General features: G+C 45.2%; 4 protein-coding genes across 8 annotated transcripts; 2 read left to right on the top strand and 2 right to left on the bottom strand.

Moving 5' to 3' along the window:
* The first annotated feature begins 213 nt into the window (after positions 1 to 213).
* LOC122623003 (NADH dehydrogenase [ubiquinone] 1 beta subcomplex subunit 8, mitochondrial) lies at positions 214 to 1,100 on the top strand. The gene is made up of 3 exons (XM_043801866.1): positions 214 to 387; positions 497 to 726; positions 794 to 1,100. Exons 1-3 carry the CDS (start codon positions 303 to 305, stop codon positions 1,004 to 1,006), a joined length of 528 nt encoding a protein of 175 aa, XP_043657801.1. The 5' UTR covers positions 214 to 302; the 3' UTR covers positions 1,007 to 1,100.
* Positions 1,101 to 1,185: 85 nt separating this feature from the next.
* LOC122623000 (DNA replication licensing factor Mcm6) lies at positions 1,186 to 3,983 on the bottom strand. The gene has a single exon (XM_043801861.1). It carries the CDS (start codon positions 3,857 to 3,859, stop codon positions 1,406 to 1,408), a length of 2,454 nt encoding a protein of 817 aa, XP_043657796.1. The 5' UTR covers positions 3,860 to 3,983; the 3' UTR covers positions 1,186 to 1,405.
* Positions 3,984 to 4,351: 368 nt separating this feature from the next.
* Positions 4,352 to 9,625, top strand: LOC122623024 (luc7-like protein 3). Its single transcript, XM_043801910.1, has 5 exons — positions 4,352 to 4,763; positions 4,834 to 5,783; positions 6,109 to 6,182; positions 6,274 to 6,870; positions 8,762 to 9,625. Exons 1-4 carry the CDS (start codon positions 4,662 to 4,664, stop codon positions 6,489 to 6,491), a joined length of 1,344 nt encoding a protein of 447 aa, XP_043657845.1. The 5' UTR covers positions 4,352 to 4,661; the 3' UTR covers positions 6,492 to 6,870; positions 8,762 to 9,625.
* A 422-nt stretch (positions 9,626 to 10,047) lies between these two features.
* On the bottom strand, positions 10,048 to 16,730 carry LOC122623008 (high affinity copper uptake protein 1). Of its 5 annotated transcripts, XM_043801876.1 has the most exons (7): positions 16,588 to 16,716; positions 16,085 to 16,171; positions 13,282 to 13,360; positions 13,020 to 13,213; positions 12,711 to 12,958; positions 12,094 to 12,123; positions 10,049 to 11,471 (listed from the first exon to the last, which is right to left on the bottom strand). In XM_043801876.1, the coding sequence occupies exons 3-7, from the start codon at positions 13,313 to 13,315 to the stop codon at positions 11,270 to 11,272; spliced, it is 708 nt and encodes a 235-aa protein (XP_043657811.1). In that variant the 5' UTR covers positions 13,316 to 13,360; positions 16,085 to 16,171; positions 16,588 to 16,716; the 3' UTR covers positions 10,049 to 11,269. The 5 variants fall into 5 exon arrangements, with proteins under 5 accessions (XP_043657812.1, XP_043657813.1, XP_043657811.1 ...); XM_043801877.1 differs by lacking the exon at positions 16,085 to 16,171 and having other exon boundaries at positions 10,048 to 11,471; positions 16,637 to 16,687; XM_043801878.1 differs by lacking the exons at positions 16,085 to 16,171; positions 16,588 to 16,716 and adding an exon at positions 15,201 to 15,219 and having other exon boundaries at positions 10,048 to 11,471.
* Positions 16,731 to 16,869: the final 139 nt, after the last annotated feature.

Below are 16,869 nucleotides of genomic sequence, written 5' to 3'. Positions count from 1 at the left end.
CATCGATTGTTCCTATCGACGTATCGATTGCTGCTTAAATTCATAAAAATTAAGATAAAAAACCACATACCTACCGTAGCAGCAACTGTTTAAGCAGAAAAATATTTCATTGCAAATATTCAAAATTGAAAAAACTGATAAGTTTAATCTGTTGATATTTTTTTTTGCAACTGCAACTATTGCTTGCCACAACTATCGATAGCGGTCAGCAACTTGCCTATCGTTTGTGTGCCATCCGCAGGCGAACAGCTGTTTTTTCGGAAATTGAAACTTTGTGAACTTTTTTTTTAAGCGAGCCTGCAATGTCGGCGTTTGTGAAAACCGTGTGCCTGGCCCAAAAGCTGTGCGCCGCCAATCCCGCCGTGGCACGCCAGGCGATCCGCAGCAGTAAGTGAAGATCCGGATGCGCTGGCATCTGTGCAACCTGCTTCTCTGTTTTGTTTACGTAACTTTTGCATGCACCGAATGCTACAAACACTCGCCTTTTCCGTTTCAGTGGCTGGCTGGAACAAGGACTACAAGCCGGGTCCGTATCCACAGACGGAGAAGGAGCGTCTGGCGGCGGCCAAGAAGTACTATCTGCTGCCGGAGGAGTACAAACCGTATGCTGACGACGGTCTGGGCTACGGAGACTATCCCAAAACGGGCGGCGGTCTGGGCGTTGAGGCCAAGGACTCGTATTATCCCTGGGATTATCCGGAGCACAAGCGCAACCACCACGAGCCCGTATGTGCCTAACACCAGCAGCTTAGTTAGCTTCACAACATCTAGCCTACTTCATTCTCATTTGTAGATCTCGGCGGATCATGATCTGTACAGCGAGGATCGCTGGTCGCAGGCCGAACCGCCGCGCTACAGCAACGCGTACTACTTTGTCTGCTTCCTGGGCGTCATGTCCGGCTGCCTGGCACTGTACTACTGGCTGGAGGACAAGAAGATGTACCGCCCCGTGGCCGCCAAGCAATTTCCCAGCGATGGCGTCAAGCACTACACCTTCGAGAAGTAGAATGTGCCACACTCTCGATCGCTCTGCGGGCCTCGTTTTTATTTCATAGGCAATTAATCAACGCATCTGTACAATTAAAATGAATGGAAACCAAGCTAAAAACATGGATTTCGTATCATTTTTGGCCGGCAGCTGCGTCCCATTCACCTTTTCTTCTTTAATGAGAGAGCAATTCAAACTTGAGATGAACGTTTATTTTTGTGGCGAAAACATGAATGATTTTGGAACGTAACTGGGCCGCAAAGGGGCCCCAAAAATCCTTAATGGGTTTTTAGTAATGTCGCTAAACTACACTTACGGCTAAATACAATGTTTTGGGTGACCAAAAAAAAAGCAAGACGTGGAAACAGAAACTTAACTAGTTAGATAAGAGTATAATTAACTGTTGTCCGGCTGGTATCACTCCACAATGTAGTTGGGGTGCACCACCAGCAGGGGATCGTCCTCCGTTTCGTCATCGTCCTGGCCCGGAAACTTGATCCTCGGCTTCAGCGTGGACGTCTTGAGCGGAATAATGACCTGATCGTGGTAGATGAGGCGATCGATCAGCTTCTCGATGAGGTTCTTACGCGAGATTAGCTCATCCTCGGATTCGATTTGCTCCGCCACCTGCTCCAGATACCAGGTGACCACATCGCTGCGCTTGATGCCCGTATCGCTGCCCTCCACCTCGCAGCGCGCCTCCTCGCCGCGCATGTGCAGCACCAGCATGGTGGACAGATTCTTGTAGTCCTCGAAGGAGAGCGTGAACTTCTTCTTTTGCACGGCGCCGCTGGCGGAGGTGTCCATGTTCTCATCCACATTGGCCGCTGCACCATTGTTCTCCATGTCGATGTCATGCTGAATGCCATCGTCCATTTCCAGACCCTCGTCGTCATCCAAATGTATGTCCGGTTGTTCCACGCGAATGATGGACTTGTTCAGCAAACGGAAGGCCTCCTTGACGTGTCGCTCCAGCACGCGATTGGAGCACTCCAGCTTGGCCATGGCCTCGCTCAGTCGGATCATGGACTCCAGTTGGCGCACCGTGATTCTCCACGTGCTCCTGCCCGACGTGCCCGTATCGCGCTGCCTCAAATGGCCGTAGTTCTCCACCAGCATGCGTCCGGCCTCCTGGCTAATCACCGGCTTGAATTGCCGCGCAAATGTCACATAGCGAAGGACCTCTTCGCGCGTGTATGCCCGCTCCACGGACTCCTCGATGTTCGAGTGGAGATCAACGATCTTGCGGGCAATGGCATAGTCCACCACCTCGTTGCATTCGTCCACAAGGATGAAGAACAGATCGAAACGCGACATAATCGGTGCAGATAGCTGAATGTTCTGCTGCAGACTCTTGGAGCGATCGTAGCGACCATTTATGGGATTGGCGGCGGCCAGTATCGAAGTGCGGGCATTGAGAGTGGCTCGTACACCGGCGCGTGCAATCGATATGGTCTGCTGCTCCATGGCCTCGTGAATGGCCACCTGATCGCGCTGGTCCATCTTGTCGAACTCGTCAATGCAGCAAATGCCATTGTCGGCCAACATGAGGGCGCCAGCCTCGATGACAAAGTCAAAGGATTCCTCGTCGCGCACAACGGCAGCGGTTAAGCCCGCCGCCGAGGATGCCTTGCCGGAGGTGTAGATCGCACGCGGCGAGAAGTCGGAAACCTGCTTGAGGAACTGCGACTTGGCCGTACTGGGATCACCCACGATGCACACATTGACGTCGCCACGTAGCGATGTCTTTTCGGTGGTGGTCTTTGCAACGCCGCCGAATTGCTGGAGCAGAATGCCCCGCTTGACCTCATCGTTGCCGTAGATCGAGGGAAACAGACTGCTTATCAGATTCTGGTAAAGATTGCGATCCTTGGACATCTCGTAGATCTTGTGCCACTCGGCATCCGTCATCTGCTTCTTCATATCCTCGGCTGTCACCTCCGACATCGGCAGATCGGTGCCGCCAAAACGTGCTGTGGTCGCCTGAACGCTGCAGGCGAGGAAGGCCATCCTGTAGTTGAGCTCCCGCATGCCCAGTGCCTTGAGGCCAGTAACGCCATCCATGCCCTCGCCGGGTTTGTGGCGGGAACTGTTCTCTGCCCGCGTGCCCACGCCGGCCAGGACACTCACATCGGGCACAACGATCAGAGTGCCCGTGAAATCATAGCGATCGCCAGCCTGAACGGTTTCCACCAGCTCCGAGCGCAGAATGATCTCCACCGCGCGGGGAATACAGCCGCGAGGCAGCTCTGCTTGGGTCTCCTGGATGCGAATCTTCTGGAAGTCCAAGAACAGACTCTTTTCCACGTCCAGCATGAAACGCTTGCGATTGGAACAGACGGGATTGCGGCAAATGGTGGGATTGGTGAACTTGAACTGCTGCTCTACATTCCGAATCTCCGTCTGGCAATCGAGGCACATGAACACGCCCGAAACTAGCTCCGGATGGACGGGATGGGTGCGCACCACCTGGCCGGAGATGCGGATGAGGGTGCCGATCTTGGAGGTGGTCAGATCGCGAACCTTGTGACGCGTCGGCACCTCCGTGAAGGCCACATAGCAATCCTTCTGGGTCTTCAATCCGATCCTGTCCTTCACGTAGTTCGAAACGGATTGGCAGAGAAATGGATAGACGTGGTAGTACTCCTCGATGATGGCTGTGGCCAGATTCTGATCGTACTTCTCCACATCCTCGAAGCTGACCTCCAGGGTGCAGCGATCCGGGGATTCCAAGCTGGCGGCTGGGCGCGTGTACTTGATCTCGCCGTCCTCCTTGAATTCCTCGAGGAAATCCTGAAACAACTTCTGCGCCCGAATGCCCACCTCGTCCTTCACGCGCAGCTGGCCAACCTGAGCATCTGCCACATCCATATTGGGTCACTTCTCGCTTCAAACTGGTAAATAACGCGCTAAATTCCGGGATTGCTTTGGTTTCTTGCGAATGTTTACAGCTGCGTGCTTCGCTAATTTTTGGCGCCTTTTTCTGACAGTTGTTGGGGGTGGCAACGTCTGTGGGCAGAGATGCCACCTATTCAAGAGCAAATGTAAACATATGTTACGGTCACATTAATTATTTCATTTGTTTTTTTTTGTTATTTTTGAAAAGATTAGTCAAATTTCTTGCTAAGCCATAAATAGTTTTTGCATCCTTTAAATACATTAATTTTGAAAACAGAGTAGTCGAAAAGTTAAATGAGATGTGCTACAAAAATAACCAAATTCGAAATACTTAACGGTCCTAAAGATGAAAGGCGCAAGTTATAGAAATACTTTTTACAGTTTGAGAATTTAATAATTAAAGCTTATTATTAATAAATAATTGCTTTTCCATGATAAACAACACAATTAGTACATTTTTAAGACCGATAGGTCGCCCACGCATGTCGCAAAACGATATGGACCGATAGGTTCATTTCGAATTAATCGATACCACGCGAATTCCGTGAAATAATTTTATTGATTCTATTTTGGCAAGTTTTCTGATAAAACTGCGTGAGTACGTGCCTCCCGCGCCGTTGCACGTGTGTTAAGTGGGTGCACCTGTCCGCCGGCACCGTGCTGGCCATAAAAGTCGGTGCGGCACCACTGGATTCACCGACACCACTGTGGACCACTTTGCACCACCGCCCCCTTTGGAGTTTTGTCCCAACAAATTGCAAAGGAGCCCCGGAAAATGGTGGACGCCGCCAGGCAGATGCTCGACGAGCTGATGGGCAGGAATCGCAACCTGCATCCCTCGGAGGCGGGCGCCAAAGTCAATTGGGAGGATCCGGAGGTGAGTACTCGCAGAATATGGCGTGGTAAAGAGCAACCCCGCATAAATAATGTGTTTTATCCGCCCGCAGTTCTGTCAGTTCTACAACGTTAAGTTCTGTCCGCACGATCTATTCATAAATACCCGCGCGGATCTGGGCCCCTGTGCCCGCATCCACGACGAGGAAGCCCGACATCTCTACGAGGATGCTCGACCCTCGCAGCGGAAACGCCAGTACGAGGACGAGTTTCTGCGCTTTTGCAATGTGATGCTGCACGATGTGGATCGCAAGATCCAGAAGGGCAAACAGCGTTTGCTCCTAATGCAAAGGGATCAGCCCAATGTACCGGCACCCCTAAGCAGGCATCAAGAGCAACTGGCCAACCTGACGGCCAGGATCAATAAGCTGCTCTCGGAGGCGGAGGAAGCCGGTATTCGGGGGGATGTGGACCAGGCCCAGGATCTGATGACCCTGTGCGAGGAGCTCAAGGAGGAGAAGGAGCAGCTGGTGCAGCAATACGAGGCCAATCACAAGGCCATCAGCAGCATCAGCCTGACCAGGTCACCGGAGGATGAGCTGCAGCAGCAATCGCGCAGCAGTCCTGTCACAAATCCCAGCGAGGAAACTCCAACAACTCCTCTACCAGCCGCCATCACCCCCGATGAAGCGCCGGATGCAGCGCCAAGTTCTGCGCCACCTGCAGCAGCAGTAATCACACCGACAGACGAGGCCGGCGAAGCTGCTGGCTCAGCCAGCGAGGACAAAACGGAGAAGAGCGATAGCAAGGCGGCTGGCTGGTCGCACGACGCCATGCCCGAGAAACAAATGAAGGTGTGCGAGATCTGCGGCGCATTCCTGATCGTCGGCGATGCACAGCAGCGGATTGAGGACCATTTGATGGGCAAACAACACTTGGGCTACTCCAAGCTGCGCAATGCAGTGGCCGAGATCAACGAGGCGCGCCAGAAGGAGCGCGAGCAGGAGGAACGACGTCGGCGCGATGGCCGAGTGCAGCGCTTCCACTCCTACGAAAGCAGACGGTAAGGGGTCCTAAATCATGTTTTCCTATCGAACCCTGTATCCTGCATATGTATGCACACCTGGGAATCGATCGGAAAACAAAAATACGTTCTTCTTCAAGCAAAAAAATTGGCAGAATGCCTTCAATGTGACTATGAGTAATGCTGTTTGATTACTTTGCGTTTATTTAATCACTTGGTTACTGCACGAACAGCAAACTATGTGATGTCACAAAACACTATAGACCATGATGAACAACTATTTAATGATTATATTTCTAGTTAACGGCGTGTGATGATCAATAATATATCTAATCGGTGCGTTTCCCATTATTTAATCCTTTAGCGAGCCGCGCACCGAATACCGCGAGCGAAGTCGCGACTATGTTCAGAATCGCCAGCCCTCGGATCGGCGTCACCGTAAGTTTCCACGCTTCCTATTGGAGACCGGGATCCCGCTTGCACTTGCACACGGCACTTGAGCGCTTATTAAACTACCTTTCTGTTTCAGATCACCATAAGTCACACCACAGCTCCCATCACTCGTACTCGCGCAGTGGCGGAGGCGGTGGTGGTGGTGGTGGCGGCGGAGGAGGCGGAGGAGGAGGTGGTGGTGGCGGTGGCGGCAGCAGTCGGAGCAACCGGAGCCACCATAATCACAACCATAATCACTACCGCCACGACAGCCGCGAACGACATTGCCGCAGTCGGAGTCGCAGCCGCTACTAGAGACCAAAAATAATAGAAACCAAGTGAATAGCAAACCAAGAACACAAGTAAATAATTAGAGAGAGTCCAGGAGCAGTTCCCAAAGTCCCATACCGAAAGCGTACAACTAAATATGATCGAGTTCAACACGACACACAATCTCTCGCCCATCTACGATCTGCGATCTTCAGTCTTCTTCGTCTTATGTGTTCGCAAATCCGCAATCTGCAAGTCCGCAATCCGTAAGCACCAGCTGCCGTGGCCACGGGTGGCAGCATCGAGGTATCCCAATAAAAAACCAAAATCATTAACACAATTTCCAAAAAAAAAAAAAATAATATGTATCAAAAAACAGTTAGAAAGAAACAGTATCTGAGCTGGCAGTAACGAGTGCGCTGAGGTGAGTCCAACACTTGATAAACCCGTAAAAAGTAACACTCGGGCGCCATTGTGCCCCACCACATTCTGTTGACATACTCGTTTCCGTACCATTACTCTATATCGATCCATATCTGTGTACACACACGCGTTCCCCCATTAATGTGTGTACCCAGTTGGGCTGAGATCCGGGTGAGGATTTCCACCAAGGGGCACTACTTCGAAACGAACCGACGGACCAACGAATAATATGGTTAACTTTTCTGGTCTTTAAAGCATCAAAGTCGCTTGTACTTTAACTCTTTGGTATTCAAGCGCAACTATAACCATTTAGTGCAAGATTGTTTTTAAAGTTCCTACTTTCAACAGCACGTAGTATACGCAATGGGTATCTATTAAAGAAATATTAAGGGATATTAAGTACACTGCATATATAAGACTCATTCAAGTTCAAGAATCAGACTTAAGAGTAGTCAACTATGGCATATAAGTACAAGATCTTGCCAAGTGCTGGGCAATCAGACTTCTTTATGAACATATATATTGACCAAGAGATACGCTTAGGATTAGGGAGATACGGAGCGTTCTATGGGCGTTTCCCTTGCAATTGTGAGTGGGACATTGACTGAAACAGGTATTTACCAAGCCTTACTGTTATCTCTATGCGCTTAACTAACCCAACAGATACAGATCCACGCATTCCCCTCTGCATTCCACCCCCCCACATTCCTCCCTGCACATCCAATCACCCCCCAAAACACAACCATAGACCACAAACGATAAATGTATGTATATATAGTAATATCTATATAGCGAATTTAAAAGAGATTCACTCGTACTGCATGTGATTTTGGCTTCGCTTGGCCACTGGGTTGATGGGTCATTTCTTTGCGATGGGATGGGTTTTGAGTACCTAAGTGGTACTTTATGAGCCATGGTACCTTAAACGCCAGAAAGAGACGGACTGAGAGAGAGAGATTGCAGGTACATTTGATCAATCGATGAAGTCCAACACAACCGATTAGCCCTTTCCAAGGATTCCTCTTCTGGATTTTACAAATATTTTGTTACTTGTCTTAATGATTAATGATGTTGAATATATTTGAAAACCCTATGTTAATACGAAACTCATGCGTTTAGAGAACTTAAGAGCTTTAACCTTGGAAAAGGATCGTCGAAACTTTACATATTCCAGTTTTTTTTTTGACTCCCTAACTCATTGTTGTGGTTTTCTGCCCCGCCCATCCTTCCCTGCACTATACTATTTTTTAAGATTAAAAAAAAAAAAAGAAAACTAACCCCAGCGAGAACTCTTCAAGTCAAGATTCCAAGACACCCACGAAAAATCACGAGGTAATTGAATTGCTAAATCGAATTAAATTATAATCAATCAAATACAATATACAACGCAAGTGACGAAACACAAGCATAGGCAGTGATCAGAGGGAGACAGCAAACAGAGCAAAGACAGAGAGGGCGAGAGAGTTCGAGTTCCCAAAAAAACCCATACACATGTATGTATGTTCATGTTCCCCCCTCCTCTTCACCAAACAGGTAAATTGTGACTGACCCCCGACCCCTTAAAATTATGATACTCATATTGATATTGATTAAGTCGAATTTTGTAATTACTTTTGTAATTTGTGACGCGAATCTCTGTCCAGAGCCAATCGAAATCCCCGTAGCTGTATGTTTTGTACTGTTCGTACCACAAAACCAAAGAAAAAAAAAGAAGATACTAATAATAATGTTAAAAATATAAATAAACCCCACACTCAGATGAACTCTGAAAACGTATCTATATACACGATCAGCTCGAAATTAGTCTAAGATGCGCTATCCACTTTTAACCGCCCCAAACTTTTGGTCTGGCTCACTTAACTCACACTTTTCCCTCTGCAAACGTATTACAGAAGCCGCCATCTGAGGAAAGGAGCCCGAAGGTGTAGAAGATATATATGGAAAGAGAGAGAGAAAGGAAGATATATTAGAAAGAAGAACCAACCAGGTAACTTCTATGCCACACCTCCCCACATAAATGTTTCTTCACGACAGACAAGGCGAAATCCAAAATCCGAAATCTGGGATACAAGATCCGTGATCCGCACTCCTTGATCCATAAAACGCTATCCGGAAATCAACGATCATCAACGAACGCTCAGTGATCAGTGATCAGAGAAAGAGAGAGAGCTGAGTGCAAGAGAACGCCAAGAGCCAGAGAGCGCAGAGAGAGAGAGAGAAAGAAAGAGAGAGGGAGAGAGAGAGACACTCGTGTAGAACTGTATTAGGCATAATACAAAACGAGGTGAATTTCCATTTCTCTCATCTACTTATAACTATATTATATACATATATATCTATAACTCTACCCATTACTTCACCCCATCATCCTTGGATCAAAATTAATAATGCATTGAAAACGCCGGGTTGTTAAAGTCAGTTAATGAACAATATACTATGGAGCAATTTGAACCGTACATATATACGAAATGTATGGCCGCTTTAGTTTTTGTGTCCGCGCAGGATGAGCTCCTATTTTTTCGGCCATTCCTGCGAGGAACACAACTTCTTCCTGTCTCCCAGCATCCCCAATAATACCCACTAACCACCTAACCCATCAAGGCACATTCTTATTGGTTACCTACCTACCTATCACCTAGCAAATTAATCAATTGAATTGAGTTCCCATCGGGCAAGCAAAGTTAAGGCAAATTTACGAATGCAGATTTAAGTATATAGTGTAACCAATCAATAAAACTCGATCGATCGCCTTTAGTCATGTAAAGATGTTTTTAATTATGAATTACGATATGAGTAAGGATAACACATTCTATTGAGAGACTCGCAATAATTTTCTAATAAAGATCAAAGTAAATCCCGAAAAAGAACTCCAAGCCGTTGTTTTCATTGCAATTATGATAAATGTAGTGACGAAGCGCACCGCCGAAACGTGTCTAACATATAAACGAGAATGTCAAATCATTCTTCGTTACAAAACTTTATATGTCTAAGGTGCCATCGTCACTAGTTGTTTTTACCACGTCGTGAGGTGTTTCGTTTTATATTTTATGTTCCAAAGTTTTTCAAATTGAAGTGCATCCTAATAAATTTATTTCCAAACAAAGAAAATCATATCCCCAATTTCAAAGTCCTTTTCGTTTCAGTTATAACAATATTCTGTTTGTATATTTATTAATGTATAGATAGATTTAATATTAATAGTATTTATAAATTTGTTGTCGCTGTACTGTATGTATTTGCATTAAGTTTAATATCTACAACATCTATTTACGCACTTCAATGGAGTCGCTGAACGTATGCTGGTCACAGTGCGTTTCGGGACAGTAAGGCAGCATGTAGTTCGGATTCATTCCATTCATTTTAGGAACGCAATTCACACAACAGCCATTTTCGGGTTGAGCAAAAATTGTACGACTCGAACGCCTGTTTTTGCGGACAGTCAATTTAAAATAAAAACAGACAATTTACAATCAGAAGTGGGATGGGTGGAGAGGGGTGCACTTTAAAGTTAATTGCATAATACAGTAACAGTTTTCGAGCCTAAAGTAATATCAGTTGTCTGAACAACACGTAAATGCAAGCATAATTCAATGCCAACCATTCCAGCTGGAGTTGATCGGTGTCTATAATCTACAATCGTTTCCATAACCAAATTACACGTGTGAAACGCACTGTTGCAGCACACATTCAAGCCTTACAACATTCGCCGCGGCCTAGTCAACATTTCACAAGGAAGCCAAACTTAACAATGTTGTCTTTCGTGGGGCTAACAAACCAAAGTGATGTATAAATATATATATATATATGTATATATAAAAAAGAATGGAGTTTATTACCAAATAATAATAATCATAATCGTATAATAGGGTTACAAAATGGTGTATATTAGTAATGATCAAAAAAAAATATATTTGCTTTTGGGGGAATCCTGCGAACATAGATTGAGTACCAATAGAAAAAAAAGTCATTTTTGCATTGCTTAACTTTTATACAATTCGCTAGCCAGTCGCTCAATTTGTTCTCTTGCATAAATTACACTTTCTTTACGGACAGCAGATAGACATAGTCCTACATAGTTGATCTTGATATCTGTATATAAAGATTGTAAACGATGCCGCGGTTGCAGCGGTTGCAGCGTTTACGGCCAGCATGGGATTGGATTTATAGTTTATAGGCTAATACCTAGAGAATAGCAAGTGCTGCAGGGTGTGTTGAAGTGTGTGTTTTCCTGTGGGGATGAGAGCTTCCTGGGTTCCCAGCTTAGCACCAACGCCTCCGCCTTTCATTTAGATGAATAGCTGCTCCTCCAACGCCTCCGCCCCCGTCTCCATCTCCAGCTCCAGATCCATTTCCATCTCTGTAAGACAACGGCGGCTGAGGCTACCGGGAGTCGTCCTCTGTTAGTGACAGTGCTCGGTGACGTCCACGATTACCGATTTCTTCCAGCAGAAGAGGAAGTAGCCAACGGCGGCGCCCAGTACGACCATCAGGCAGAGCCACACGTTGTACGTCATGAAGATCAGCATGAGCAGGAAGGACAAGGTCACCTGGAGCACGTGCAGCAGCGTCTGGAGCAGGTGGTTCACCGACAGCATCGAAGGTCTGTTTACATCGAAAGAGTTACATTTAGTTCGAATAAAGCACCATTTAGATCTTACAAATGTAGCAGGACAACGGAAGATACATAATTGAACGTGACAAAATCAAAACATAACATATTGGTAAAGAACATAACAAAATATATAAGTTTGCTTAGATATAGATCGCTGATCCTTGGGGGGTTGGATTTACTGCTGCTCTAAAGTTCCATTTGTTAGATTAAACTACCATTAATGATAAGGGTTAGACTCCAGATTAATTGCCAACTCGAACTACTGTGTACTGTGTACAGGTGTGTAACCAAGTGTAATCATATACATTATGTGGTCCAGCCAGATATCTGTACAAATTACGGGCCAATTTGTAAGCCGATACGTAAAACGAAATTGTCGCCGCCGAGCGCAGCCGTTTGCAATTGTTTTTTCCCATTAACTGGCGACGCTTGGGTATATCGGACATATCGGATAGCAAACAACATGGGTGTAACTAATGCAAATTTAAGTGAGGCATCAAAATTATACAGAGACGGGGATATTACATATATTGATTGGGCAGGTGGGCAGTTGGTCAAGTGTTCAAGTGTTCAGTTGGTTGAATGGGTTGGGGGCAATGGAGCGATACTTACGGTTGCTTGTGCACAACTTCGCCCACGTATCTAAGAAAGGATCGATCGAAGCGTGCCGGGAGGGACACCACACGATTGCGGATGCGATTCGCGGATGCAGATGCAGATACAGAATCAGATTGAGTTACAATATATATGTATATATATAGGTATAGTTTCAATTACGGTCGCGTGAATCACAGTTGCCAATTATACGAAATTAACGAGGCGAGACAGCAGAGCGTATCGATATGAATTTGGTTTGCGTTTGTTGGTTTTTTTTTGTTTTAGTTTTTGAGATGGATCAATTTACAAATGAAGAGCGACGCGCATTGATGATGATGCAGATATAGATATTGATATTGATGGTATTGATCAGAATATGAGGCGGTAGCGGTAACGATTTTGTACGATTTAACGGGTAACAGCATAACGAAAACGAAACGAGAAGAAAGAAGAAGGCATTAAGATTAATATATACAACAAGTAATAAATACAATAGATACAAAGCTACAAAGCTACAGAGTATGGATGGGGGCAAAAAGCATGCTTAAACAAAGTCGCTTAGCGGCAGGGAAGGGAATAGCAGATAGCTCATCTCCACTGGGTAATCTAGGAAACAAAAGTCCAGAACTCACTGCACGGGCGAGGGAGCTGCCGCTGCCGGCGATGGTATGCGCGGTGCCTCCGGATTTCTTTGGGGCCCCGTCACGGGTCGATACTCCAGCAGGTTGTACGTCTTCCAGAACAGATACTCGCGATAGTACTTCAGTCCCTCGTACATCAGGGCCAGCAGGAAGATGGCGATCATGGAGCCGACCAAACCGGCCACCGTTTCGATGTGCCACCAGGAGAACAGGATCGTCTCGTTGTGGCCAAAGTGGAACTGTGAAGACCATAGGAGTATTGGCAATTATAAGGAACACCCTTAAATCACGTTCTCTTACCGCCATTGGCATCATGTGCTCCATTCCGGTGCCAGAGCCACCGCCATGGTTGTGGGCACCGTGACTCGCCTGCAAATCGCTGGTGTCGGGGATCAAGTCGATCATGGAACCGGGAAGCGATGGAGACGCCGTCGCCGCAGCCATGCCGCTGTGGTCGTGGTGCATGCCCGCATGATCGTGATGCATGGAGTGATCTGTGGATAATGCAAAATAATCAAGGTTGTGATTCAAGCCCAAATCGAAATCCAAATCCGGAACTCACCAACACCGGGCGCACTGTGATGGGCGTGGTCCATAGCTGCTGGTTAACCGACTTCTTACTGTGGATCTGCGATTAATGACTGCAAAGGAGAACGGGGTGAAAGTCGCATTAAATCTTTGCCACTCGTAAGTGAATAACAAACAGTGTACATATAAAAGATATGAATGGCTACAATGGCGGTCAAGATAATAGAGCTTTCTTCACATAAATTCAGATTTAAAAATTTAAAGATCCCAGCAATTTCACAAAGACAATTGAATAATAGTTTGCACTAACTCAGAAATATATTAAATCTTATAATTTGTATTGACTATTTATAGTTACAAATCTTACGAGCTCTAGTTTCTACTGCATTGGTTAATCGAAAGGTTGCTTTTCACGGGTGTTTCGGGTCAATTGCCAAGCCCCAAATCGCATTCAAACCGATATATCTCAATTAGAAAGTCAATCTCTGAACAATCCAACCTCCGCCCTTTTCCTTTCCCTTTCACATCTGCGAAGGGAATGCTCGTTCAATGACGAATGCGAAATGTTCGCTGTGGAATGTGAAATGAAAATGCCAGACATCGCTTCGCGTGCTCCACCCACCGGATAAGGCGGAGGAAACTGCGTTCACCACACACTCTGCCCCCCAAAATGCTCCCTACCCCCCTGACCTTGGATTAACCTGGATTAAAATGGGTCGCTTACGACTCCTCCAACTGCTGTGCCACTTCTGCAAATGGGAACACTGCGAGCCATAATTAAACAGAGCTGGTAACTTCATTCATTTCACTTCTCTTTGTCTCTGTGGCTCACCGCATTCGGTTAATATCGCAGTTCGCAGTTCGGTGATAAGGCGCTGCTGCGACACCACACTACAAGGTAATCAGTGAAACATGCTCGCATATCGAGCCACTTGTGGCATGCAGTACAAGAAGCTCGCTGATATGACAGGATGTGCGGTTTGGATGGCAGAAGGCTCACTGATACGAGGTCAGGTGTAGGGAATGATGATGATGATACTTTTGAATTTGTTGCGCTATTCCCTTCGATATCCGTAGAAAACCAAGTGGCACTCAGTTGAAAAGGTCGACATACAACAGTGGCTGGTTTATCACAACGATTCAGTGCGCATTGCATTTAGCATTTTTGTCTGAACACAAATGAACACAAGCACATCCGCAAATTCCATTGGAGAGTTGAAACACGTATTCCTCCCCTTTTTCACTGTAATTAATCTCATCATTCAACATCTCGTAGAAACAAACAAAACCACAAGCGAGCTTTAGAATTCAAATCGTGTTAGAAAACCCGTTTCGCTGGAATTCTTCGCCATGTTCTGAAGCGGCGAAATTTCTATAAAAATAGGAAGACAAGTGCACATTTAAAACCTCTTAATGCGAAGATCTGTTGAGGAACAGTTTGCTTTGGCCTCCAAGCGATGGACTCAATAGTTATCCAACTGAACTGAACTGGCACAACTGGTTAACTGGTTGGTTGACTTGCCACTATTTCTTTTTGGTTTTGGCCCGAAACGAAAGGAAAATTAGCTCTGTTGCGGTAGTAATTTGTTTTTCAAGACAATGATCGGTACGCAAACCAAAGACTTTCAAAATAACCAATGAAAAGAGAACATACACAACATAATTGCCACTCTTGGATGCAGCAATTGTATTTCGATTTTGAAATAACCATTGAACACAGTGGCGCTGGGGCGAAAACAAAATTGCGGTGCAAAAGTACTGAAAAGTTAAAGTTCAGGGTAAATTTGCGTAGCTTTTAGATAACATTCTGTGGTTTGTTTGGTTTCTATGGAATCGCTGATACGGAATCGTTTGGGAGGTTCTGTGGGCGGCAATTGGAACCCCTTTTCAGCGCCTCTGATAATTAAACAGCAGAAAACTAACGCACGGAACAAACCGGTTGGACCTACTCACCTCTGTCACTCTCGCTTTTAGTCGCCTGCATTAGCAGCTTTGCCTTTACACAGAGAGAAAAGAGAAATATCTACTTCCCCTTTCATATTTTAGTAAATATATTTTCAAATATGTTCTCATTTTTTAGTTTTATCTGTATTTAGTAACAGTGAATAAGCAACATTCCTATGCTTTAATATGTGTAAATTGCTAAATGCTAAGACTCAGCGAAGTAGTAAAAAAAATGTAGATTAAAGTTCTGAAATGTCCGTGATGCATATGATTCAGCTTGTCCTATTCATTATTCATATTATATTGAAGAGTCTTGTAGATCGAAATAGTAATGTAATTAAATGAAGTGCCAAATATAAAGGGAAATCGAAGTGATCAAGCTACGACACCCTTTTTTTCTGTGTATTTGCATGGACAAATGGCATTAACCGTTGCTTCATCTCATCAGCTGATCTCCCCAAAGAGAGCTCCATCCTTTTCTCTGCACACACACACACACACACACACACAGTCGCAGCACTTGCGAAATGTCAAATCACGACCGATGTGTATTGCAACAACAACTGGGAGAGCGAGAGTGATTATTTTCGTTCAGTGCGTGAGTTTTTTCTATTGAGGGGGCGGGGGAGCTATTATATCACATGTGCAAGAAAGAGAGTCAGAAAGAGAGTTTAATGATCTGAATCTGAAATCGAACACATATCACTCAACGCACAAACACAGATAGGCGGTTAATTGTGCTTGTAACGGTATAATTGACTGATAAGCGATTGGCACTGATAATCGCAATCGGTATGCAATCGCTGATTATCGATAAGGACACCTAAACTTTGTTTTTAATTTAGTTTATTCTATTTCACGCATTTCGTATGTGTGCTTGTTGTTGTACTTACTGCAATTGGCGGGCAATTTGCTCGAGTTGTAACAATGTATGTGTGTTGTAACGCCGGTTTAAGTGACGAACTCAACGGAATGTCTAGCTAAAAACAAAGAGTCAACGAAAAATGCCAATAAGCCAAACAATCATACATTTTTTACAATGCATGCAACGGCTGTCCCGCTCCCGCTGAACCCAACCCCTCCCCCCGTTGATTTAACAACAATCACAGTTTCTGTTTTTTTTGCACTAAATCACACACACGCATACACACACTAGCTGCAAGTGCTGAGCTTTGAGAGCAAGCGAGATAGCAATAGTGGACCGGCTGCAGCATCTTATGAAAAATAATAATTGCTTTAAGCGTTTTTGCAAGTGTAAAACCCGATCTATTTCACAGTGTTATCCAATCGCACATGTGTGTGCGTTTGTTTTGCGGGTGTGCACTTAGCCCACACACCCGATTTGTATTATCATTAGCACTTTATCTGTTAATATATTCATATGTTTGGGGCTTACTTTACTTCCTGCGGAAAGGAAATAAATAATAATAAAAGAAAATGCGCACCGTCCGCCCGCAGACAACTTGTTCGCACGATTGTTGATGAATTAATTGCAAACATATGTTTTTTTTATTTAACAGAGCGCTGCCCACAAAAAGACACTAAATAATGCCAAAAAATAGTTTCGCAACGTTCAAAGTAGATGAAATGTAGCTAAATAATACAACTAATTATACAACTTATGGTCGTCACAAATAGCTAATTTATTGAGTTTTAGTTTGAATTATTAGTATTTATT

This window comes from Drosophila teissieri, chromosome X, assembly GCF_016746235.2.
Source record: "Drosophila teissieri strain GT53w chromosome X, Prin_Dtei_1.1, whole genome shotgun sequence".
NCBI classification, from domain to species: Eukaryota; Metazoa; Arthropoda; class Insecta; order Diptera; family Drosophilidae; genus Drosophila; species Drosophila teissieri.
The sequence above is the reverse complement of the archived record's forward strand: the minus strand, read 5'-3'. Positions and strand labels throughout refer to the sequence as shown.